General features: G+C 37.4%; 1 protein-coding gene across 1 annotated transcript in view; it reads left to right on the forward strand.

Moving 5' to 3' along the window:
* UNC5A (unc-5 netrin receptor A) overlaps nt 1-24,273 on the forward strand; it is a 409,652-nt gene that overhangs the window by 246,624 nt on the left and 138,755 nt on the right. The window contains 2 exon segments of the mRNA XM_053719264.1: nt 10,469-10,543; nt 10,546-10,571. Coding sequence (XP_053575239.1) covers nt 10,469-10,543; nt 10,546-10,571 — 101 coding nt within the window.

Here is a 24,273-nt window from a genome sequence, read left to right on the forward strand (position 1 = left end):
AATAAATATTATGTAGGTGTCAGCGATGTTAGGGGCAGCAGATTAGTGGTTCATAGGGATAATGTAGGTGGCAGCGATGTGCGGTCGGCAGATTAGGGGTTAAAATATTTATTACAGTGGCAGCAATGTGGGGGCACTGTAGTTAAGAGCTTTATATACCGGCGTTAGCCCATAAAGCTCTTAACTACAGCCTTTCCTTGGGCGTTAGGAGTCTTGTCGGTAGGGTCTGTACTGCTCACTTCAGCCAAGACTCTAAATACCGGCGTTAGGAAGATCCCATTGAAAAGATAGGATACGCAATTGGCGTAAGGGGATCTGCGGTATGGAAAAGTCACGGCTTGAAAGGGAGCGATACACCTTTACCTGGCCGACTCTAAATACCAGCGGGCAGCCAAAAGCAGCGTTAGGACCCCTTAACGCTGCTTTTGACGGCTAATGCAGAACTCTAAATCTAGGTGTATGTGTTGTGTGAAGGGGGTTATATGATAATAATGTAGTCTGGGGACTTGATGAGAGTGAAATATTAGTAACCCTGCCTATAGGAGTGTGCAGCAGTTAATTTGTATCAGGACAATATAGAGTAAGCAAATCATACAGGCCAGGTGTTACAAGTGTGACAAGACAAGAAAAAATAACACTCCACTCTGGGGAAGGCCCACAGAGGTACATAGGCTGACGCAGCAGCTAGCATACAAATACCCCTAATAAATTATGAAACAGCACAGTTTCTTCATAAGGAGCTCAAGATGCAGAAAAACACTCCCACTTATGTTATGTGAAGAAGTTTGTTGTCTCAAAACCTCAGGGAAATGCAGTACAGACGAAGATTGCTTATTTGCACAATGAGGGTTAATATCCCTTGCGTAAAAAATAGGAGATAGGGTGATAGTCACAAAAAGAACTCCTGAGATGCGCCTTGTTATTAATACAAATTTTAATGATTAGGGACCCACATGATTTTGATGCGTTTTTTTTTAATAAGTCTCAGAGGTGGAGGTTGAGGCTTAATGGAGTGACTGTGTTGTGGGGAAAGGGTTCAGATGAATGAGGCACCGTAGGGGCTCAGTGAGCGCACAGGGGGCCCAAACCTATCCTGGTGGTATATGGATGTGCTAGTGTGGGGCTACAACTTATGGCAGATGACTGCTATTATTATATGGAGCAGTGGTTATTTATCAGAGGTAGTAGCCAAAAGGCTGTGATCTCACCCAAGCTGGCTACGATGTCAGTCTCCTCACCACATCCGGATGTATTGAAAGCATGGTCGGGGTAGTTCACTAGCAGCCAGAAGTCCTCACAAGATCTGCTGCCACTTAGACCAAATTCAGGCCCTCTTGTTGTATTTTAATCAGTTCAAAATGGCCGCGATTCGTGCCAAACAGCTGAAAACCCGTGTATCAGGATGCACCCTCCAGCAACTCTGCACAATCCCCTGTGCACATTAACCGGTCTCACTCCTTCTTCGTTCCTTCTATGTTCCCACTCCTGGGATGGTCGCCTCTTACTCCAATCAGGCCCGGTGCTGTCTCCTTGGTAGGCCACGTCCAGGAAGTCTCAGCAGGCTCCCTTGGCCCGAAATCAGCAGCTCAGACACCTGGTGCAGCAGCGCTGAGCAGTATAGCCTGGTCTTCAGCTCCGGAGCGGATCCCCGACCCTCCAGAGCACAAAAGGCTCTGTTCTGAAGCTTGGGAGGCTAACCTCTTCCATAGAGGGTAGGCTGGGTTTGTATAGCATGATGCTGGGTATAAAAAGACACAGCGCCCACCTGATGATAAAATATGAAAATATGGAGAAAGCTCCTATATATCAAAAGAGCAGTATTAGTGTCCTGCAGGGTATAATTCTCCTATGGGACTGAATATCTTAGAATTAAAGCCCTTTTAGCTGCTTTTTCAAAGTTTGGAACACAGAGCTCCACAAATGTGCTTCCTCTCAGCACGGCAGTTAACTCCGCCCCCCCCCCCCTTAACGCTGCTTTTTCACGCCCGCTGGTATTACGAGTCTTGAAGGTTTAGGGTCACCGCACACTTCTTTGGCCTTACCACAAAACGACTTATGTAAACTTCGTAAAGTCTTTTTTCTATGGGCACTTCCATAGCGCCGATATTACGAGTCTGTCCTGGGAGGCAAAAAGTGAGCGGTACACCCTACCCCGTCAAGAGCCCTAAGGCATTTAAAAGTCAGTAGTTAAGAGTTTTACACTACAACGCTGTAGCATAAAACTCATAACTAAAGTGTTAAAAAGTAAACTAACACCCATAAACTACCTATTAACCCCTAAACCGAGGCCCTCCCGCATCACAAATACTAAAATAAAAATTTTAACCCCTAATCTGCTGCTCCAGACACCGCCGCCACCTACATTATATTTATGAACCCCTAATCTGCTGACCCCAACATCGCCGACTCCTACATTATATTTATTAACCCCTAATCTGCCACCCCCAATGTCACCGCCACCTACCTACACTTATTAACCCCTAATCTGCTGCCCCCAACGTCGCCGCCACTGTAATAAACATATTAACCCCTAAACCGCCGCACTCCCGCCTCGCAAACATTAGTTAAATATTAATAACCCCTAATCTGCCGGCCCTAACATCGCCGCCACCTACCTACATTTATTAACCCCTAATCTGCCGCCCCCAACATCGCCGCCACTATATTAAAGTTATTAACCCCTAAACCTAAGTCTAACCCTAAACCTAACACCCACTAACTTAAATATTTTTTACATAAATCTAAATAAATATTCCTATAATTAACTAAATTATTCCTATTTAAAACTAAATACTTACCTGTAAAATAAAACCTAAGCTAGCTACAATATAACTAATAGTTACATTGTAGCTAGCTAAGGGTTTATTATTTATTTTAACTAGGTAGAATAGTTATTAAATAGTTATTAACTATTTAATAACTACCTAGCTAAAATAAATACAAATGTACCTGTAAAATAAAACCTAACCTAAGTTACACTAACACCTAACACTACACTATAATTAAATAAATTAACTAAATTAAATACAATTAAATAAATTAAATCAGCTAAAGTACAAAAAAATACAAACACTAAATTATAGAAAATAATAAACAAATTACAGAAATTTAAACTAATTACACCTAATCTAATAGCCCTGTAAAAATAAAAAAGTGTCCCCAAAATAAAAAAAACCCTAGCCTAAACTAAACTACCAATAGCCCTTAAAAGGGCCTTTTGTGGGGCATTGCCCCAAAGTAATCAGCTCTTTTACCTGTAAAAAAAATACAAACAACCCCCCCAACAGAAAAAACCCACACAACCAACCCCCCAAATAAAATACTAGCTAAAAAAAACTAAGCACCCCATTGCCCTGAAAAGGGCATTTGGATGGGCATTGCCCTTAAAAGGGCAGTTAGCTCTTTTGCAAGCCCAAACCCCTAATCTAAAAAAATAAACCCACCCAATACACCCTTAAAAAACCTAACACTAACCCCCTGAAGATCAACTTACCGGAAGACGTCTTCATCCAAGCAGGGCGACGTGTTCCTCCAGACGGGCAAAAGTCTTCATCCAAGCCAGGCAGAAGTGGTCCTCCAGACGGGCAGAAGTCTTCATCTAGACAGCATCTTCTATCTTCATCCATCCTGCGAAGAGCGGCTCCATCTTCAAGACATCCAACGCGGAACATCCTCTTCTTCCGACGACTAAAACAGAATGAAGGTACCTTTAAGTGACGTCATCCAAGATGGCGTCCCTTAGATTCCTATTGGCTGATAGAATTCTATCAGCCAATCGGAATTAAGGTAGAAAAAATCCTATTGGCTGATGCAATCAGCCAATAGGATTGAGCTTGCATTCTATTGGCTGATTGGAACAGCCAATAGAATGCAAGCTCAATCCTCACCCAGCAGACTGACCTCCAATAGCTGATCCACAATATATCAGCAGATATATAATGATGTTTCATCAGGCTTAAGCCTGATGAAACATCCACTGGTTGGATGAGAAACGCGTTGCTATTATTTTTAATATATTTTAATAAAGTAAGTTCTGATTACACTTACCACTTTCTGCCAGACCTTTTTTACTCTGAATTGGTTCATCCTTGGATTTCTGGGAGTTCCTGTTTTACTGGTGATCAGTCTACTGGGTGACTGTTTGACTCCAGTCTGCTTCTAGTGCACCAAGGGAGGTGTTTTTCCAAATGTGAGTATACCGATTACCACATATTTGTTTATACCATCTACAGGGTGTGGATCAGCTATTGAAGGTCAGTCTGCTGGGTGACTGCTTGTGATCCCAGGCCGCATCTTCTACACCACTAGGGGTGTCTCTCCAAATGTAAGTGTGTCATTACACTGATACTTGTGTTTATATAAATTTCATACAATATTGGGCCATGTTGCGCTTCTGTCCCTCTTATGTTGTCTACAGATATCTGATCCAGGATCTGGGCCTTGATCCTCACATCCATTGTACCTTGTGATATTACTGTATCCTGTTACATTTGGGACTTTTTATCAAATTACCATATTATTTTTTTATTGAAAATATTTATTATATATCTGCTGGTATATTGATTACAACCTGCTCTTTTTGTCAAAGTTATATTAGAATTAATTGTATCACTGGTTTATATATCACCTATTTACCACTGGTTTATATATCACCTTGTTATTACTATAGGATACCTTCCACATATTAGAAACTTTATCACGGTTTCATATACAGTATCTCCCACTATATTGTGATTAATATTCCTCTGACGAGACATTATTATACTCTAACATCCATTCTATTGTGATAATTCTCATTTACCAATTGTGATATACCTGTATATCACCTATTCATTTGAGATTAATATATCTCTTAGGATACACCAATACATCCTCTGAGTGTATCTGTATTTAACAAATTCTGGTTCATCAAGGGCGCCCCCCTATCTCTCTCTTATAGCTCTTCTCATGTAGTGTAATTATTTAAATAGTGATTTAATTTCAATAAAGTATTATTGTGTAAATATTTAGTTGAACCTTATTTTTTTTATTTAAAAAAAATGAAGTATCTGAAGAGCTTATGTGGCCCAGCACTATTGTTTGGAGTTTGAAAATGTTGTTTTAGACCAATTTAACCCATGAAGGGTTTGTATAGAAGTATGTTAGGGTGTGAGATCATTTATCTATCTTTCTTCTGTCCATCAATTTTATATCATTCTCAGTTGTGTTTTTTTCTGTCTCAGCTTGTTTAAAGGGACAGTCTACACCAGAATTTTTATTGTTATAAAAGATAGATAATCCCTTTATTACCCATTCCCCAGTTTTGCATAACTAAAACAATTATAATAATATACTTTTAACCTCTGTGATGATCTTGTATCTAAGCCTCTGCAAAACTGCCCCCTTATTTCAGTTCTGTTGACAGACTTGCAGTTTAGCCAATCAGTGCCTGCTCCCAGATAACTTCACGTGCACGAGCACAGTGTTATCTATATGAAATATGTGAACTAACACCCTCTAGTGGTGAAAAACTATTAAAATGCATTCTGAAAAGAGGTGGCCTTTAAGGTCTAAGAAATTAGCATATGAACCTCCTAGGTTAAGCTTCAACTAAGAATACCAAGTGAACAAAGCAAAATTGGTGATAAAAGTAAATTGGAAAATTGTTTAAAATGACATGCTCTATCTGAATCATTAACGTTTATTTTGGCCTAGACTGTCCCTTTAAGCTATTCTGGCACACTTTCTCAGCATGTGACCCTCTTCTATTTTTGCATGTCTCTTAAGTTTTCTCATTGAGCATCTCTCTTTTCTCTCTCTCTTGCTGTGGCTGTATATACTACAACTATGCTCTATATAATATGGTATAGCTAATGATTTCTTTTTACATTTTTTTCTCTTTTCTTTACATGCATTTCTCATCTGGCATTTTTGCAAGTTTCTCTATTGTGTTCTGTGCTTGTCTGTCTCCCCCAATCTGCCTCTAATGCTGCCAAGCAAATGTTAGTTAGCAGCAATATGGATGATAATTTACACACAAAAAAAAAAAACACAAGCTCATAAACTGCCACTTAACTCTGACAGTTTTAAAGGATTTTTAAATAATTTGCAAAAATTGTAAAACAAAGCAGTGGCCTGATTATGAAAGTTTAATTATAAATACATACATACAAGCATTAATATTATTCCCATAATAGATTCCTGTTAAATAGCACTAGTTTAACTGTGATTGTTCATTGGTTGACATGCAAGTCTAATGTAATCAAAACCATAGCTTTTAACTGAAAAATAAACAGATTGATTAATAGCTTGATTTAAATGACTGTTTTAGATACGTAGAACCATCTTAAAATAGAATCATACTTTTATTACCATGATAAAATGCAAATGATTCTTTGGTGCAAACATATTAACATTTCTATCCAAGGAAATAATTATAATTCACAACTGTGAAAACTTGTTTTGTTTTGTACAGTTGTCTGATGTTTTATAGCAAATTACTTGCTGTCTGATCTGAATTATGTAACTATTCATCATAATGAGTTTTATTAGCACAAGAACTGTCCTTCCACAAGTCATGTGGGGTAAAATAATTGATTTATTGATGCCAAAATGCTTTTTCTTAGGTCACAGAATGCAAAATCTCATTCACTCAGATTCCGATTTTTTCGAACTGGCAAAAAAAGAATGCATGACAGCTCAGTATTATGTTTGTTTGCTTTTTCTATTTTAAACCATAAGAAGAGCCACCATATGAATTAGAAAATGAAGGTAAAACAAACAAAAGATATCCTAAAAGAAACATAGACCTTAACAGAAGGAAAAGGAAAACCACCAAAGACTGTCTAATAAGTTTGAAAGAGACACGTACCTCCCTATTTAAGGCATATATAATATTTTTATGCCACAAATGCATTTGAAAAAACTTGTGATAAATAAATGGATTATACTGAAATTTTCAAATTATTTGGCATGGGTTTAAAGTAGAAAACTACAAAAAGCCATAAAGTGAACTGAACATGAGAATACTGGTGAACTGTAATGAAGGGTGTGTGCTTATAGAATAAGACTAATCTGAAATTGAAATCTAAAACTTAGCCATAAATAAGATGGCATCCAATGTTTTTTTCACTCCTCTTGTATTGGCTTAAGGTAACACTTTTGGTTGGTGACATATTTATGGTACTGTTTTCAAAATCTCATTCTCCCTCTGACATATACAGATATATATATATATATATATATATATATATATATATATATATATATATGTTCATTAGAACTGAATAGCTCTTAAGGTTTACTATCACTTAAATTGAATGGTACATATAAAGTGATGTCCATTCTCTGTAACTACACTACACAGTTTTATAATCAAATCGTTTCTACCCCACACTGTTCATTTCTCATGACCAGGTGCTTTCTCACATCACTCGTAATTCTTCACTGACCTTTGATGGAAAATAGCTGCCTCATATATATTCCACAAGTCAGTTCACCATTTTTGCAGTCTGGAAAAAACTGAGTGCCGTGGGGAGCTGGCGCATATTCAAAATTGTTCTTCCTCTATCTATGTTGATGATTAATCTTTCTTCTTGGTCATCCATATTCTGTGTTTTATGAAAAAAGAAAATATTCTCAAATAGTGGTTCCTGAAGCACTGAGTTTTTCATTCGATCATTTTTACGTTTACCAATATCATTACCTACTTTGTTTATGTTCTCAATATCATTTCATTTTAAAATTGACATGAGATTGCCACATTACGTGACCTCCATTGTCAGTATTAGTTTATAAAGACCTTTGCCTGCAGATAAATATGATTGTCTGTTCAGTCTACAGAATTAGCATCACCACATTAATCCCATAATGCACTTGGTTTTGCCTCCCTATTACTCTGTCACTACAACTATGTGTCACTTCAGCTGTGCGTCCTTATAAATTGAATGGATTGGGTTAATACTTAATAAAGAGAGAAATTCTGTAACAACCAGTCACATAGCCTGGATGCAGTGCCTTTATGCCACAAAATGTGGATGCTTTATTAGCAAAAGAGGCTGCTTAGGGCACCTGCACGGTGTCTGTACTTCCCTTGCAGTAACTCTCAGCAAGCATTTCTTTTACCCAGGACTTGTTTGTCAGGTTCATTATAGAGCAGGAATGCCAAATCAGACAAGGCAGGTGAGCCAAAAGGTGGCCTCAGCTTGTGCATGAATTCATAGTTTACCAGTGCAACAGTGCTAAGGGGGTCCTCTACACTGTTGTGTCAAAGGCTGTCACTAGCTATTCACTGGAAGGAAACATCAATAGGTGACCAAAATATGAACCAAACAAAGACTAACTGCTTACGTATTAACATGTATTTTATAGCTTTGCACTGCAGGGTACAAGCAAAAGAAAACACTGTGTACATCATTCGCTGTCACTCTCTATCCTTTTGTACCAAGACACGTGTGCTGGCACCGTTCTGACAGGTAATGCCGAGCTAAACAGGCATGGTGTCCACTGGAGCATAACCAGTGTTATTGTCTGTACAGGTGCATCCAGGCATTGCAGGTGCAAGTAGTAAATCTTTAGCTAGCTAATTTTGGAATTAGTAATGTTTAAAAAAAAAAAAAATTTACAAAAATATAAGTATCATTTTGTATTTCTTTCTTGCAATTCATTTTTTTAAAGGCACTTTTTAATGCAATAAAATGTTACTATTAGACTTCATATTGTTGTTATTAATATTTTATTATTGTACAAATACTTGCTGGTAACTATGGGATTGATCACAATTTATCATTTGATAATTATTTACATGTTAAAGGGGACAGTTTGCCCAAAAATGTTCTTCCCTTTAAACTGTTGCCAATTGATCCATTTTATCTGCTGGAGTGTATTAAATGTTTACTAGTAGCTCATTTACCCTTATTTCAGCATTTGAAATGCTGATTTAGCCTGTGGAATCCCAACCTACACTGAAAGTTTCTATACTGGAGTCTAGGCTATTGACAGACCTAAGTAACACAGACAGCAAAATAAATTACACTCCCAGTGGGGTGCAGTAGTTAAGTAATACAATGTTAATTTTCAGTGTTCTCTTAAGGCCCCAATGATCGAAAGTGTTACAGGGGTGCAAAATATTCCAAAGGAACCGCCGCTATGTCGAACCAGCCTGTCGAAATATTCCAAGCTCCCGACATAGCAGCATTACTGAGACATCACTATACATGCCATTGGGTTGGCGATGCTGGCCATAGATAATACCCAGCATTGCTGCCCATATTGGTGATGCATAGTAAAAGGATCTTTTGCAATAGAACTGCTGTGCCTAGCCACTAATACTAAAACCGAAGTACCCCATGATTGCAAACTAACACTACACTAATAAAGATCTAAACTGCAACGAAAACAACACAAGTACCTATCCTATTAACCCCTAAACCGACACTATCCCACCACAAGTAGCTATCTATCCTATGAACCCCTATACAGCTACATACCCCACCACAAGTATCTAAACTATTAAACCCCTATACCACCACATACCCACTGCAAGTACTAAACTATTAACCCCTATACCGCCACATATCCCAAATGCAAACTAACCTAACAACACTAAACTAAATTACAATAGCCCATAAAAGGGCATTGCCCTAAAAATAATTCAGCTCTTTTACAAAAAAATAAATACAACACCCCCCCCTCTACAATAACAAGTAACCCCCCCACCACCCCAAAATAACCAAAATCTACCTAAATTAATTGATGGTTACCATTTATTAGGCCTTAATCTCCTAAACCACCTCTCATACCATCAAATTGTGATGCAATTCCATAATTCATTGAAACTGCCCATTTTTATTTTTTCCTAATCCTGTGCATTTGGACTTTTGGAGCTGCTACAAGGAAGATAACTTTTGGGGGGTAAACATGTTGTGCATTACAGATATTAAGGGCAGATTCATTTTTGGATTGTGATCACTGTAACAACACACTGACAGTAGCAGCTTAGGTTCAGGAATCACTATTTTTGTCTATGAGGCCCCATATTTTTAAAGGCTACCAGGTGATTAAAAAATAGTTAAAAGCTCACCACTATAAGCATTTCCAAGCCTGAGTAGGACCTGGTTGCTGATTGGTAGTTACATGCATCGCTCTTCCTCATTGGCTTTCTGTCCTGCAATGTGTTGAAGCTTCGGAGAAGATTTTAACCCCTTTATCTAATGAATCAGGACAATCTATTATTGTGTTATAAGGTCCATTTAAATGTTTATAAGACTCAAGCGACCCTTATTACAATGTGTAACATTGCAAATACTTGCTGCTTGTGCATAATTGAATTTATGGATATTCCACAAAAACTTTGCTAGCAAGATTTCTCACACACACACAGCCTGGTATGTCTCTATAAATCAGTGTCTTCATATTTCTGCCCCATCTCTCCTGTTCCACTTTTCAGTTCTCATTTTTGTATTCACTCCGGGATTTACTCTTTTCTCAGACCTGAGGAAAAATTTCGAGCAAGAGCCGGTGTCCAGGGAAGTGTTGTTGGATCAGGAGGTGACATTGTTGTGTCAGCCCCAGAGGGGATACCACCTGCGGAGGTAAGTGCCAACTAAATGCCACATAAACATTAGCACATACTCTGATCGTGCTCAACCTAATACAATATTAAGCCTCATACGCAGATAACTAGCTGGAGGCAAATATATAATGAGTCACTAATATTAAGAATTTAGAGATTGTGACTTATAGAAACATGTGGATAATTTATTTTGCAATGCAACATAATTACTGAACAAAATAGTTAGCCTTAGACGTTTATATGCATGAATCTAGCAGCAATAGTTATTTTTGTAAAACATGTGAAGTGTTAATATCTCTCACAAATCCTAAATTAGCTAATAGCAGTTTATTTTCCATGGCATTCGACTGCTTTTTGTTGGTTGAGCTGAATCTTGCAATGAGCATAATTATAGACTGATTTCCATCAAGCTGACAATGAAAATTAAAGGGGCATTATTAAAATTGTTTTCTTTCTCCAAAAAAGGTTTCACTATGTGTAGTAGACAATTTGCTGTACACATTATTATTATTATTATTTGACCACTTTTTTACCCTTTACCTTTGAAAATTGGGGATTTTCTATTGCCCCCAGGAAGATTAGAGCAGATCTTGCAGACCTCGGCTATAATGGACCCTGCAACATTTCTACTTAATTAATGCAGGATCATTTATACCTGTCCCTAATTTGGCCAGAGCAGATAAGATAGTATAATGAGTACTTGAGTGGATTGTAATTGGTATTTCTCTGGACTATAAATGTTGAGTTTGAAATGCTTTTAACATTTATTATAGATGTAAACCTTTCACAATTAAGGATTTGATCACAATAATTTAGAAAAAAATGTCAAATGATTTCTCTACAAAAATTCCCACAGAAAATGTATTTAATGTCTCTTTATTTTAGACTTCAGATTGCTCCGTGACTGCAATAGCTTGTATCCCTCTCTAGAAAAATTTTTTTTCACTACTAATGAAGACAACTTTTAAAATACTTGGCCGGGTTGGAATGTGTTGCTCTTGTTAATTTTAAGCTGTAAATCCATACGATTTTCTTCATGTGTAATGTATTTATTATCGTCCCTTTGCACCTGGTTCACATACATTTACATTGTCAGCATAACAACCTGCATGCAAATATCATCAGTATAAGGCCTCCTCTCATTTTTATATTACGTCCAACAACTTAGGTAACCATTTAGAGGTAAATTAGCATCTCAGAATATGTTACTTGGTTTTGTTTAAGTAACCTTCACCTATGTCTGATTCAGCTGTCTTCAGCAGCAATAAACATGCGCATCTATATAACTATATGGGGAAAGTTATTTAGTTAAGTTCATTTTCTTAATGGTATTTACACAGCACATTATAGATAATATATGACCTATTATATATAATATATCAGTAGAATATTAAATATTCATGTTTCTAGATTTAATAGATACATTTAATATGCAAAATAGTATAGAGGACTACTTTAATTATTGATATGATTTTACTGAATATGTGTGTTTTAAATGTTTCATATTTTAAATACCAGTCATCAAAGGCATTTTAGCACTTTACATTCAGGAGAGTGAGATGTAAAGTTGAGCTCATAAATGGCCTACATACAACAAGCTGTAAGCAATTAAAAGGACTCAGGGCCAGATTACAAGTGGAGCTCTAATTAATGCTCCTGCTCAGTCATTAACTGAGCTAAAAGTTAAGTTTTTTTCCGCTCGTCTGGTTACGCTCGTATTATGAGTTGAAAGTAAACGGTTTTTGCTTGTGCGCAAAAAGAAGAAGTTAGAATATCATGTGTGCATTCTACTCCCACTAACCCGACATGAAAATATGAATATTTCACATTCTAATGTTCTGCACATAGCAGAATATTTTCTATTTATTATATATATATATATATATATATATATATATATATATGGTTATATATAGGTATATACAGTATATATATATAGATACCAGATATGGTTTTCACACTTTCTTTCTTTTCAGAAACATTTATTATCCAACTTTTCGGCCCTGACCTTGACAAAGGTTCAAATCAGGGCCGAAACGTTGGATAATAAATGTTTCTAAAAAGAAAAAGTGAGCTTGAGTCACCTGTGAAATATATATAAATAAATAAATACATATATAGAACATATTCTGCTATGTGCAGAACATTGGAATGTGAAATATTTACAGTAAATACACAGTATAACACTTTAAAAAAAATAAATGTTGCATAAATATGCTTTTACATGTTTTTGTCTACTTAAAGGGATACTAAACCCACATTTTTTCTTTCATGATTCAGATAGAGCATGCAATTTTAAGCAATTTTCTAATTTACTCCTATTATCAATGTTTCTTTGTTCTCGTGGTATCTTTATTTGAAAAGCAGGAATGTAAAGCTTATGAGCCAGCCCATTTTTGGTTAAGAACCTGGGTTACACTTGCTTATTGGTTGGCGGAATGTAGTTACCAATAAGCAAGTGCTATCCAGGGTGCGGAACCTAAGCTTCACATTCCTGCTTTTTAAATAAAGATAGCAAGAGAACGAAGAAAAATTAATAATAGGAGTAAATTAGAATGTTGCTTGAATTGCATGCTCTATCTGAATCATGAAAAAATGTGTGTAGTGTCTCTTTAACTGCAAAGGGCTCCAATTTCAGCACTTTGAGCCTTTATAACTTTTGTGTACAACATTGTTTGTGAATATTTTTTATCAGATAGTGTTATTATTTGTGTAAGTGAACTCTGTAATGTATTTTTTATGTATTTTGTGACACTTTTTTGTTTTTCGAGAAACAGTTAACCAGAGCTCTGAAAACGCGGTAATCATTCTAGCGTAAATCGCGATTAGGCTCAAGTGATTGCATTGACTTTCAACTCGTAATACCAACGGTAAACCTGAGGAGCGCAAACACCCATGATCAACCCCTTAGCGCTCAACTCCTTATCTGGCCTTAAAAGTGAATAATGCACAAATGATAATTTTTCAGCTCCCATTCAAGTCATTAACAGCTGTAGTTAGGTGCACACAAAAAGAGATCTAGACAGCTTTTTGAACTGCTGGATTGTGTTAAAGGGATATGAAACTGATTTTTTTTTCAGATAGAGCATGAAATTGTAAACAACTTTATAATTTAATTCTTATTATCAATTTTTCTTCGTTCTGTATGCTTTGTTGAATGAGCATTGGCATATATATCCAGCTAACAATCAGCAGCTAGAACTTAGGTTCTTTGCTTCTCCTGAGCTTTCAGCAAAGGATAACAAGAGAATGAAGCTAATTAAATAATAGAAGTAAATTGGAAAGTTGTTTAAAACTGTATGCTCTGTCTGAATCATGGAAGAAAAAATGTGTGTTTCATGTCCCACTCCCTTTAATTATTTCGACAGCTGGATGTTGACCGTCTGAATAAATAAATAATAACAAACAGCTAGGTTACGAGTTTTGTTTTTTCCAGCGCTCACTTTAAACAACGCTGGTATTACAATTTTTCTGAATGGCTGCGTTAGCCTCAGAAAAGTGAGCGTTGAGCAAATTTAGCTCCACATCTCAATGTAATAATTACGGTAGCGATAAGCTGGCTAAAACGTGCTCATGCACGATTTCCCCATAGGAAACAATGGGGCTGAGATGGCTGAAAAAAAACCTAACCTGCAAAAAAGCAGCGTCCAGCTTCTAACGCAGCCCCATTGTTTCCTATGGGAAAGAAAAAATAATGTCTACACCTAACACCCTAACATGAACCCAGAGTCTAAACACCCCTAATCTTACACTTATTAACCCCTAATCTGCTGCCCCGACATCGCCGACACCTGCATTATATTATTAACCCCTAATCTGCCGCTCCGGACACCGCTGCCACCTACATTATACCTATGAACCCGTAATCTGCTGCCCCTAACATTGCCGACACCTACATTATATTTATTAACCCCTAATCTGTCGCCCCCAATGTGGCCGCAACCTACCTACAATTATTAACCCCTAATCTGCCGCCCCCAACGTCGCCGCAACCTACCTACAATTATTAACCCCTAATCTGCCGCCCCCAACGTTGCCGCCACTATAACTAAATGTATTAACCCCTAAACCTAATTCTAACCCTAACCCTAACACCCCCCCTAACTTAAATATAATTTAAATACATCTAAATAAAATTACTATAATTAAATAATGTAACTAATAGTTACATTATAGCTATTTTAGGATTTATCTTTATTTTACAGGCAACTTTATTTTACAGGCAACTTTGTATTTATTTTAACTAGGTAGAATAGTTATTAAATAGTTATTAACTATTTAATAACTACCTAGCTAAAATAAGTACAAAATTACCTGTAAAATAAATCCTAACCTAAGTTACAATTACACCTTACACTACACTATCATTAAACCAATTCCCTAAACTAACTACAATTAATTACAATTAAATTAAATAAACTAAATTACGAAAACAAACAAACACTAAATTACAGAAAATAAAAAAAGAATTACAAGAATTTTAAACTAATTACATCTAATCTAATCCCCCTAATAAAATAAAAAAGCCCCCCAAAATAATAAAATTCCCTACCCTATACTAAATTTCAAATAGCCCTTAAAAGGGACTTTTGCGGGGCATTGCCCCAAAGTAATCAGCTCTTTTACCTGTAAAAAAAAAAATACAATCCCCCCCCAACATTACAATCCACCACCCACACACCCCTACTCTAAAACCCACCCAATCCCCCCTTAAAAAACCTAACACTAACCCCCTGAAGATCACCCTACCTTGAGCCGTCTTCACCTAGCCGGGCACAAGTGGTCCTCCATACGGCAGAAGTCTTCATCCGATTGGGCAGAAGAGGTCCTCCAGACGGCAGAAGGCTTCATCCAGGTTGCATCTTCTATCTTCATCCTTTCGGCACGGAGCGGGTCCATCCAGCCGACGCAGAGCATCCTTTTCAATTGAAGTCCTAACGAAGAATGAAGGTTCCTTTAAATGACGTCATCCAAGATTGCGTCCCTCGAATTCTGATTGGCTGATAGGATTCTATCAGCCAATCGGAATTAAGGTAAGAAAAATCCGATTGGCTGATGCTATCAGCCAATCGGATTGAAGTTCAATCCAATTGACTGATCCAATCAGCCAATCGGATTAAACTTCAATCCGATTGGCTGATAGCATCAGCCAATCTGATTTTTCCTACCTTAATTCCGATTGGCTGATAGAATCCTATCAGCCAATCGGAATTCAAGGGACGCCATTTTGGATGACATAATTTAAAGGAACCTTCATTCTTCGTTAGGATTTCGATTGAAGAGGATGCTCCGCGTCGGCTGGATGGAAGATGGACCCGCTCTGCGCCAGAAGGATGAAGATAGAAGATGCATCCTGGATGAAGCCTTCTGCCGTCTGGAGGACCTCTTCTGCCCCGATCGGATGAAGACTTCTGCCATATGGAGGACCACTTGTGCCCGGCTGGGTGAAGACGGCTCAAGGTAGGGTGATCTTCAGGGGGTTAGTGTTAGATTTTTTTAAGGGGGGATTGGGTGGGTTTTAGAGTAGGGTTGGGTGTGTGGGTGGGTGGTGGATTGTAATGTTGGGGGGGTTGTATTTTTTTTTTTTACAGGTAAAAGAGCTGATTACTTTGGGGCAATGCCCCGCAAAAGGCCCTTTTAAGGGCTATTTGTAATTTAGTATAGGGTAGGGAATTTTATTATTTTGGGGGGCTTTTTTATTTTATTAGGGGGATTAGATTAGGTGTAATTATTTTAAAATTCTTGTAATTCTTTTTTTATTTTCTGTAATTTAGTATTTGGTTTTTTTGTAATTTTGTTTATTTAATTTAATTGTAATTAATTGTAGGTAGTTTTAGGGAATTAGTTTAATGATAGTGTAGTGTTAGGTGTAATTGTAACTTAGGTTAGGATTTATTTTACAGGTAATTTTGTACTTATTTTAGCTAGGTAGTTATTAAATAGTTAATATTTAGTTAGTAACTATTCTACCTAGTTAAAATAAATACAAACTTGCCTGTAAAATAAAAATAAACCCTAAGATGGCTACAATGTAACTATTAGTTATATTGTAGCTATCTTAGGGTTTATTTTATTGGTAAGTATTTAGTTTTAAATAGGAATAATTTATTTAATTGTAGTAAATTTATTTTGTTTAATTTAAATTATATTTAAGTTAGGGGGGGTTAGACTTAGGGTTAGACTTAGGTTTAGGGGTTAATAAATTTATTATAGTAGCGGTGACGTTGGGGTCGGCAGATTAGGGGTTAATAAATGTAGATAGGTGTCAGCGATGTTAGGGACGGCAGATTAGGGGTTAATAATATTTGACTAGCGTTTGCGAGGCGGGAGTGCGGCAGTTTAGGGGTTAATACATTTAAGACTTGTAATACCGGCGTTAGGAAAATCTCATTAAAAAGATAGGATACGCAATTGACGTAAGGGGATTTGCGGTATGGAAAAGTCACGGAAGAAAAGTGAGCGGTACACCTGTACCTGCCAAACTTGTAATACCAGCGGGCGTTAAAAAGCAGCGTTATGACCCCTTAACACTGGTTTTTAAGGCTAACGCCAAACTCGTAATCTACCCGAATGTGAATTTTATCTCAATCTTGTCTTCTAATAATTAGCATTTAAGAAATACAACTAATTAACATGCAAAAGGAACAATTCATTTTAGGCAGTATATCTAAGCTATTGAGTTCTATGGAACAGTGGTTTCCAAAAGAGCAAGGGTGGCCAATCTAAGGCACTAGTGCCCAAGGGGGCACTCATCACATATCTGCTGGCACTTGCTCACTGGGCTGCCACCATACTGCTTGTCCTGCTTAAAGGGCCATTATCGTCAAAACATTACATGCTTACATTTATTAGAGCAAATCATTTTAAGACTGGAGACCCTGCACCTCTATGTGTTTAACGCAAAGGAGTAGAAGTACCGCTAAGGATCTGCAGAGCACTGCTAAACCAAAGCAGAAAACTGCTGCTGATCCAATCAGCAGCACTAGTTACACAGCTGGGCCATGTGACTAGCGTTGCTCATTGGGTCAGTGGCAGTATCTGCTCAGGACCCACAAAGGTCGTAAACACAAAGGGGGATATCTATCCAGCCGTCAACCACAAATACGCCGGGATTCCGCAGCTTAATTGTTGCGAGCTTGATCCGACCTACAGGGAGTGCAGAATTATTAGGCAAGTTGTATTTTTGAGGATTAATTTTATTATTGAACAACAACCATGTTCTCAATGAACCCAAAAAACTCATTAATATCAAAGCTGAATAGTTTTGGAAGTAGTTTTTAGTTTGTTTGTAGTTATAGCTATTTTAGGGGGATATCTGTGTGTGCAGGTGACTATTACTGTGCATAATTATTAGGCAACTTAACAAAAAACAAATATATACCCATTTCAATTATTTATTTTTACCAGTGAAACCAATATAACATCTCAACATTCACAAATATACATTTCTGACATTCAAAAACAAAACAAAAACAAATCAGTGACCAATATAGCCACCTTTCTTTGCAAGGACACTCAAAAGCCTGCCATCCATGGATTCTGTCAGTGTTTTGATCTGTTCACCATCAACATTGCGTGCAGCAGCAACCACAGCCTCCCAGACACTGTTCAGAGAGGTGTACTGTTTTCCCTCCTTGTAAATCTCACATTTGATGATGGACCACAGGTTCTCAATGGGGTTCAGATAAGGTGAACAAGGAGGCCATGTCATTAGATTTTCTTCTTTTATACCCTTTCTTGCCAGCCACGCTGTGGAGTACTTGGACGTGTGTGATGGAGCATTGTCCTGCATGAAAATCATGTTTTTCTTGAAGGATGCAGACTTCTTCCTGTACCACTGCTTGAAGAAGGTGTCTTCCAGAAACTGGCAGTAGGACTGGTAGTTGAGCTTGACTCCATCCTCAACCCGAAAAGGCCCCACAAGCTCATCTTTGATGATACCAGCCCAAACCAGTACTCCACCTCCACCTTGCTGGCGTCTGAGTCGGACTGGAGCTCTCTGCCCTTTACCAATCCAGCCACAGGCCCATCCATCTGGCCCATCAAGACTCACTCTCATTTCATCAGTCCATAAAACCTTAGAAAAATCAGTCTTGAGATATTTCTTGGCCCAGTCTTGACGTTTCAGCTTGTGTGTCTTGTTCAGTGGTGGTCGTCTTTCAGCCTTTCTTACCTTGGCCATGTCTCTGAGTATTGCACACCTTGTGCTTTTGGGCACTCCAGTGATGTTGCAGCTCTGAAATATGGCCAAACTGGTGGCAAGTGGCATCTTGGCAGCTGCACGCTTGACTTTTCTCAGTTCATGGGCAGTTATTTTGCGCCTTGGTTTTTCCACACGCTTCTTGCGACCCTGTTGACTATTTTATGAAACGCTTGATTGTTCGATGATCACGCTTCAGAAGCTTTGCAATTTTAAGAGTGCTGCATCCCTCTGCAAGATATCTCCCTATTTTTGACTTTTCTGAGCCTGTCAAGTCCTTCTTTTGACCCATTTTGCCAAAGGAAATGAAGTTGCCTAATAATTATGCACACCTGATATAGGGTGTTGATGTCATTAGACCACACCCCTTCTCATTACAGAGCTGCACATCACCTAATATGCTTAATTGGTAGTAGGCTTTCGAGCCTATACAGCTTGGAGTAAGACAACATGCATAAAGAGGATGATGTGGTCAAAATACTAATTTGCCTAATAATTCTGCACTCCCTGTAGTTATCAAAGCCTACAGAATGGCAAAAGTTGAAATCTGTGACATAACATAAGACCTGCGGGTCTCAATACGACGCAGATCGATGCTTACGTCATTACAGATGTTCCAAATACACATTTGTCTCTATTTGACACTTTTTCAAAGTTATCAAATAGTTAACAGGTACGCTCGTGGCTATTCTGGTCCAGCGTACCTGGTTTTCAATCCGCCACCCTGGAGGCAGCGGATGCCGTAGAAATCAATGGGAGTCTGAAAGCAGTGAAAGCTTATGTTCGATGCTGCCAGATATCCCATTGATTTAAATGATAGAAAACATGTAACGTTTACACCTAACACCCTAACATAAGCCCCGAGTCTAAACACCGCAAATCTGCCGCACCGACATCGTCGCAACTTAAATAAAATTTATTAACCCCTATTCCGCCGCTCCCCAACCCCACCGCAACCTAAATAAAAGTATTAACCCCTATCCCGCCGCTCCTGGACCCCACCGCCACTAAATAAACTTATTAACCCCTAAACCGCCAGCCCCCCATATCGCCATAAACTAAATTAAGCTATTAACCCCTAAACCTAGCAACCCGCTAACTTTAAATTAAAATTACAACATCCCTATCTTATAATAAATTTAGTTGTAGAATTAAAATAAACTTTTTTAAAACTATTAATTAACCTACCCTAACTATTATCCTACACTTAAATTAAACTACCAATTAAATTAACTAAATTACATATTAAAAAACCTAACCCTACTCAAATTATTTAAATATACTATTAAACATTATTAAAAAAGACAAAATTACAAAAAAAAATAAACGCTAAGTTACAAAAAATAAAAAACACTAAATTGCGAGAAAGGTTCCAATCAGCCAATAGGATTAGAGCTGCTAAAATCCTATTGGCTTTTCCAATCAGCCAATAGGATTTGAGCAGCTCTCATCCTATTGGCTGTTCAATCCTATTAGTTTTATTTTTAAAGGGTCTGGGCAGGTAAAAGAGCTAAATGCCATTTTAAGGGAAATGCCCATACAAATGCCCTTTTCAGGGCAATGGGGAGCTTAGGTTATTTTAGATAGGTTTTTTATTTGGGGGGTTGGTTGGTTGGGTGGTGGGTTTTACTGTTGGGCGGTGTTTGTATTTTTTTTTCAGGTAAAAGAGCTGATTTCTTTGGGGCCATTCCCCACAAAAGGCCCTTTTAAGGGCCATTGGTAGTTTATTGTAGGCTAGGTTTTTTTTGATATTGGAGGGGCTTTTTTATTTTGATAGGGCTATTAGATTAGGAGTAATTCATTTTTATTTTTGATAATGTGGTTTATTTTTTTCCGTAATTTAGTGTTTTTTATTTTTTGTAACTTAACGTTTATTTTTTTGGTATTTTAGTAATTTTTAATAAGGTTAAATAGTATATTTAAATAGTTTGAGTAGGGTTAGGTTTTTTTAATATGTAATTTAGTTAATTTAATTGCTAGTTTAATTTAATTGTAGGATAATAGGGTAGGTTAATTAATAGTTTAAAAATATTTTTATTTAATTCTACAGGTAAGTTTAAATTTATTATAAGATAGGGATGTTGTAATTTTAATTTAAAGTTAGCGGGTTGATAGGTTTAGGGGTTAATAGCTTAATTTAGTTTATGGCGATGTGGGGTTAATAGGTCTAGTTAGTGGTAGTGATGTGGGAGGCCAGAGGTTTAGGGGTTAATACATTTATTTAGTGGCGGCGGGGTCCGGGAGAGGTGGGATAGGGGTTAATAACTTTATTTAGGTGGCGGTGGGGTCCGGGAGTGGCAGGATAGGGGTTTATAACTTTATTTAGGTAGCAAGCGGCGGGATAGAGGTTAAACATTTTAGTATAGTGGCGGCGTTTAGTGACAGGGTATAAATAAAGTTGTTAAAAAGCCGAATAGACGCGAGATCGATGACTGCTAGTTAACAACAGTCCGATACTCATTGCCCCATACTTGGTGCGCGTCTTTTTGCCGGCTTTTTTTATAAATATGGAGATCGTATTCAGGTCCACGGCTGCAATGTTAGGCGAGCCTATTGGTGCCATCAAATTCAACAAACTTGACGGCTTGATAGATATCCCCCAAAGTGGTGCAGGGTCGCTAGTCTTAAAATTACATGCTCTAGCCAGGGGCAAAACTACCATTGGGGTAGCAGGGGCAGTTCACCAGGGCCCAAGTGATAAGCGGGGTAGCCCATAGTAAACAGTCAATACTTAGGTATGCACTGTATGTATAGAATCCAAATGCAGGAAAGTCTTTTATTAGTGCATGTTGTCTATCCTCATTATAGAGAGCAGCATGTATATATTATATTACATGTATATATTGCTATTGCTTGCTATCGCTTACTCTTGAGTTACTTTTGGGGGCCCTAAAATATTTTGTACCAGGGCCCTCTGTTGAGCAAGTCTACAAATTAGAACAAGTACATTTTAGTCTATAATGGCCCTTTACTAATTTAGTTGTATGCCATATCAGCAATTAAAGGGACGTGAAAGTCAATATATAATTTTCATGATTCAGATAGACAAACAGTCTACAGTTTACTTCTATTGTCAACATCTACTTTGTTTACCAGCCATCCTTTATTAGCTATGTTATACATTACTGAGCAATATAAGGCAACAGTATTTGCAAGAATGTGTAACAGTACTACAAATTCTGCTGCCATAGAATGCTTTAGACACATGCACACCCCTGAGCCTGCTTAGGTATGCTTTGTAACAAAAATAAACATGGAATAAAGTAAATCTAATAATAAAAGAAAATCGGAAACTTGTTTACATTTGCATGGTCTTTCTAAATCATAAAAGTGTAATTTTCACTTTAAAGGACCAGTAAACACAACAGATTTGCATAATCAACAAATGCAAGATAACAAGACAATACAATAGCATTTACTCTGAATTTCAAATGAGTAGTAGATTATTTTCTAACACATTTCAAAGTTATGTATATTTCCACTCCCCCTGTACCATGTGATAGCAATCAGCCAATCACAAATGCATATACGTATAGTCTGAGTTCTTGCACATGCTCAGTAGGAGCTGGTGACTCAAAAAAAGTGTAAATATAAAAGACTGTGCACATTTTTTTAATGGAAGTAAATTGGAAAGTTGTTTAAAATTACATGCTGTATCTAAATCATAAAAATTTAATAAAACCTGAGTGTCCCTTTAATGTTGCTTTAAGCTTTTATTGTTTATTATGAATTGAAAACAAATTTCATAATCCTTTAATGTCCCTTTCATTTTTTAAAGGTACTACAAGCACTTAAGAATTTTTTTTTGCCAATTTTGTCACACAAAGAGGTTATCCACCCCTGTTCTAGAGCGTGCATCCAGATCTGCATATATACATCTATAAAATTAAATCGCCTAGATTGCGAGTGGCACGCAAACTGTAGCGCAAGTGCGCTATGTTTTTTTTCCGGCTCCCTAGAGCGTCTTCAGCCGCACCAGTCCTTATGTTATTAAATACTATTTAATAGCATAAGGACTGGTGAGACTAGAGAGGCTGAAGACGCTCTTGGGAGCTGGAAAATAAAAACCATAGCGCACTTGCGCTACAGTTTGCGTGCCACTCGCAATCTAGGCAAATGTGTACACTCCAAATTCAGCTCAAAGGTATAGACTGATTGCACAAGCACAAACCTCATTCTAACTCAGAACTGTGAAACATTTGTTCACTGATAAAAACGTCTTCTACATTTCATATTCTTAGTTTTTATCAAAATTAATGCCAATCGGTTTCAACAAACTCTTTTAAAAGTAGGACTTTTTAATTTTTATTTTACTAATTTAAAAAAGACCTTGTCTTGCTACTCATTAAGCTTTACGGCCCATCTCTATATATAACATCAAATTAGCATACAGTACCACAATGATGTTGATAATCCTTGCCAGAAACTTGAAGCTTTAATTGTATAAAAGAATATAAATTTACATTGCTTCTTTTTTTTATTACTATATATAAAAAAAGGAATGACGTCTACCAAATATAATTTCAACAGCACAAGAAAAATGATAGATCTTTGTATGTGTATCTTGCCAAGCTCACTAATGCAATCAGAGTAAGGAAAAGAGGGAGAGGAACAAATATATAATCAATAGAAACTATGTTTTAGATATACATGATAAGCCAACGATGACTCTGGCCTCTGTCTGACCATCTACAAGCTAACTAATGAAGTAAACTGTGAATTATAAGACACTATTTAGTAACTCGATTATGAGCGCTGGAAAATTAAACCACATAGGCACAGTTTAAAGGGACATGCAACTCAGCAATGCTATGTATATGAAAAAGTAGCAATTATACATGTAACAATATGTTTGCATGCAACAAAAGTAAGATAAACTACTTAAATAGGTATTAAAAGAACAAGAAGCTCACAGATGATGGCTCTGCATGAATTTGGTTATGTGTTAATAAGGAAGAGCCTACCTCCTCATTTGTGGGCAGAGACATACCTCCCCAAACAAAAAGTAATGTTACAGAGCATGATACATTTATACAGAGCTTGGCATACGACTGTTAATGAGAGTCAATCGCAAAAGAGAAAATGTAAAAGAAAAAAATGTATACAACCTAGTCAGATTTGAAATAGTGAGTCAAAACAGCAAGACAATATACTTTGCAGAGCAATACAGTCTTTATGAATTCTATGGCCCCTATTTATTAACCTGTCAACTTACTTGCATTCGCTGGCACCAATACCCTCACCTAAGATCGCCTAACATTGCTGCCGTGGACCTGAATACGTTCTCCAAAGTTACCAACAAAGCTGTTAAAAAGACACACACCAAGTACGGCACGATGATGTTAACTAACAGTCATCGATCTCGCTGCTCTTCGGCTTTTTCCCAGCTTTATTGGTACCCTGTCACTAAACACCCACACTAAACTATACTGTTTGACCCCTATCCCGCCGCTCCCGGACCCCGCCGCAACTAACTAAAGTTATAAACCCCTAAACCGCCGTTCCCGGAGCCCACCGCCAC

The sequence above is a fragment of the Bombina bombina genome, chromosome 6 (genome assembly GCF_027579735.1).
Source record: "Bombina bombina isolate aBomBom1 chromosome 6, aBomBom1.pri, whole genome shotgun sequence".
Classification (NCBI taxonomy): Eukaryota; Metazoa; Chordata; class Amphibia; order Anura; family Bombinatoridae; genus Bombina; species Bombina bombina.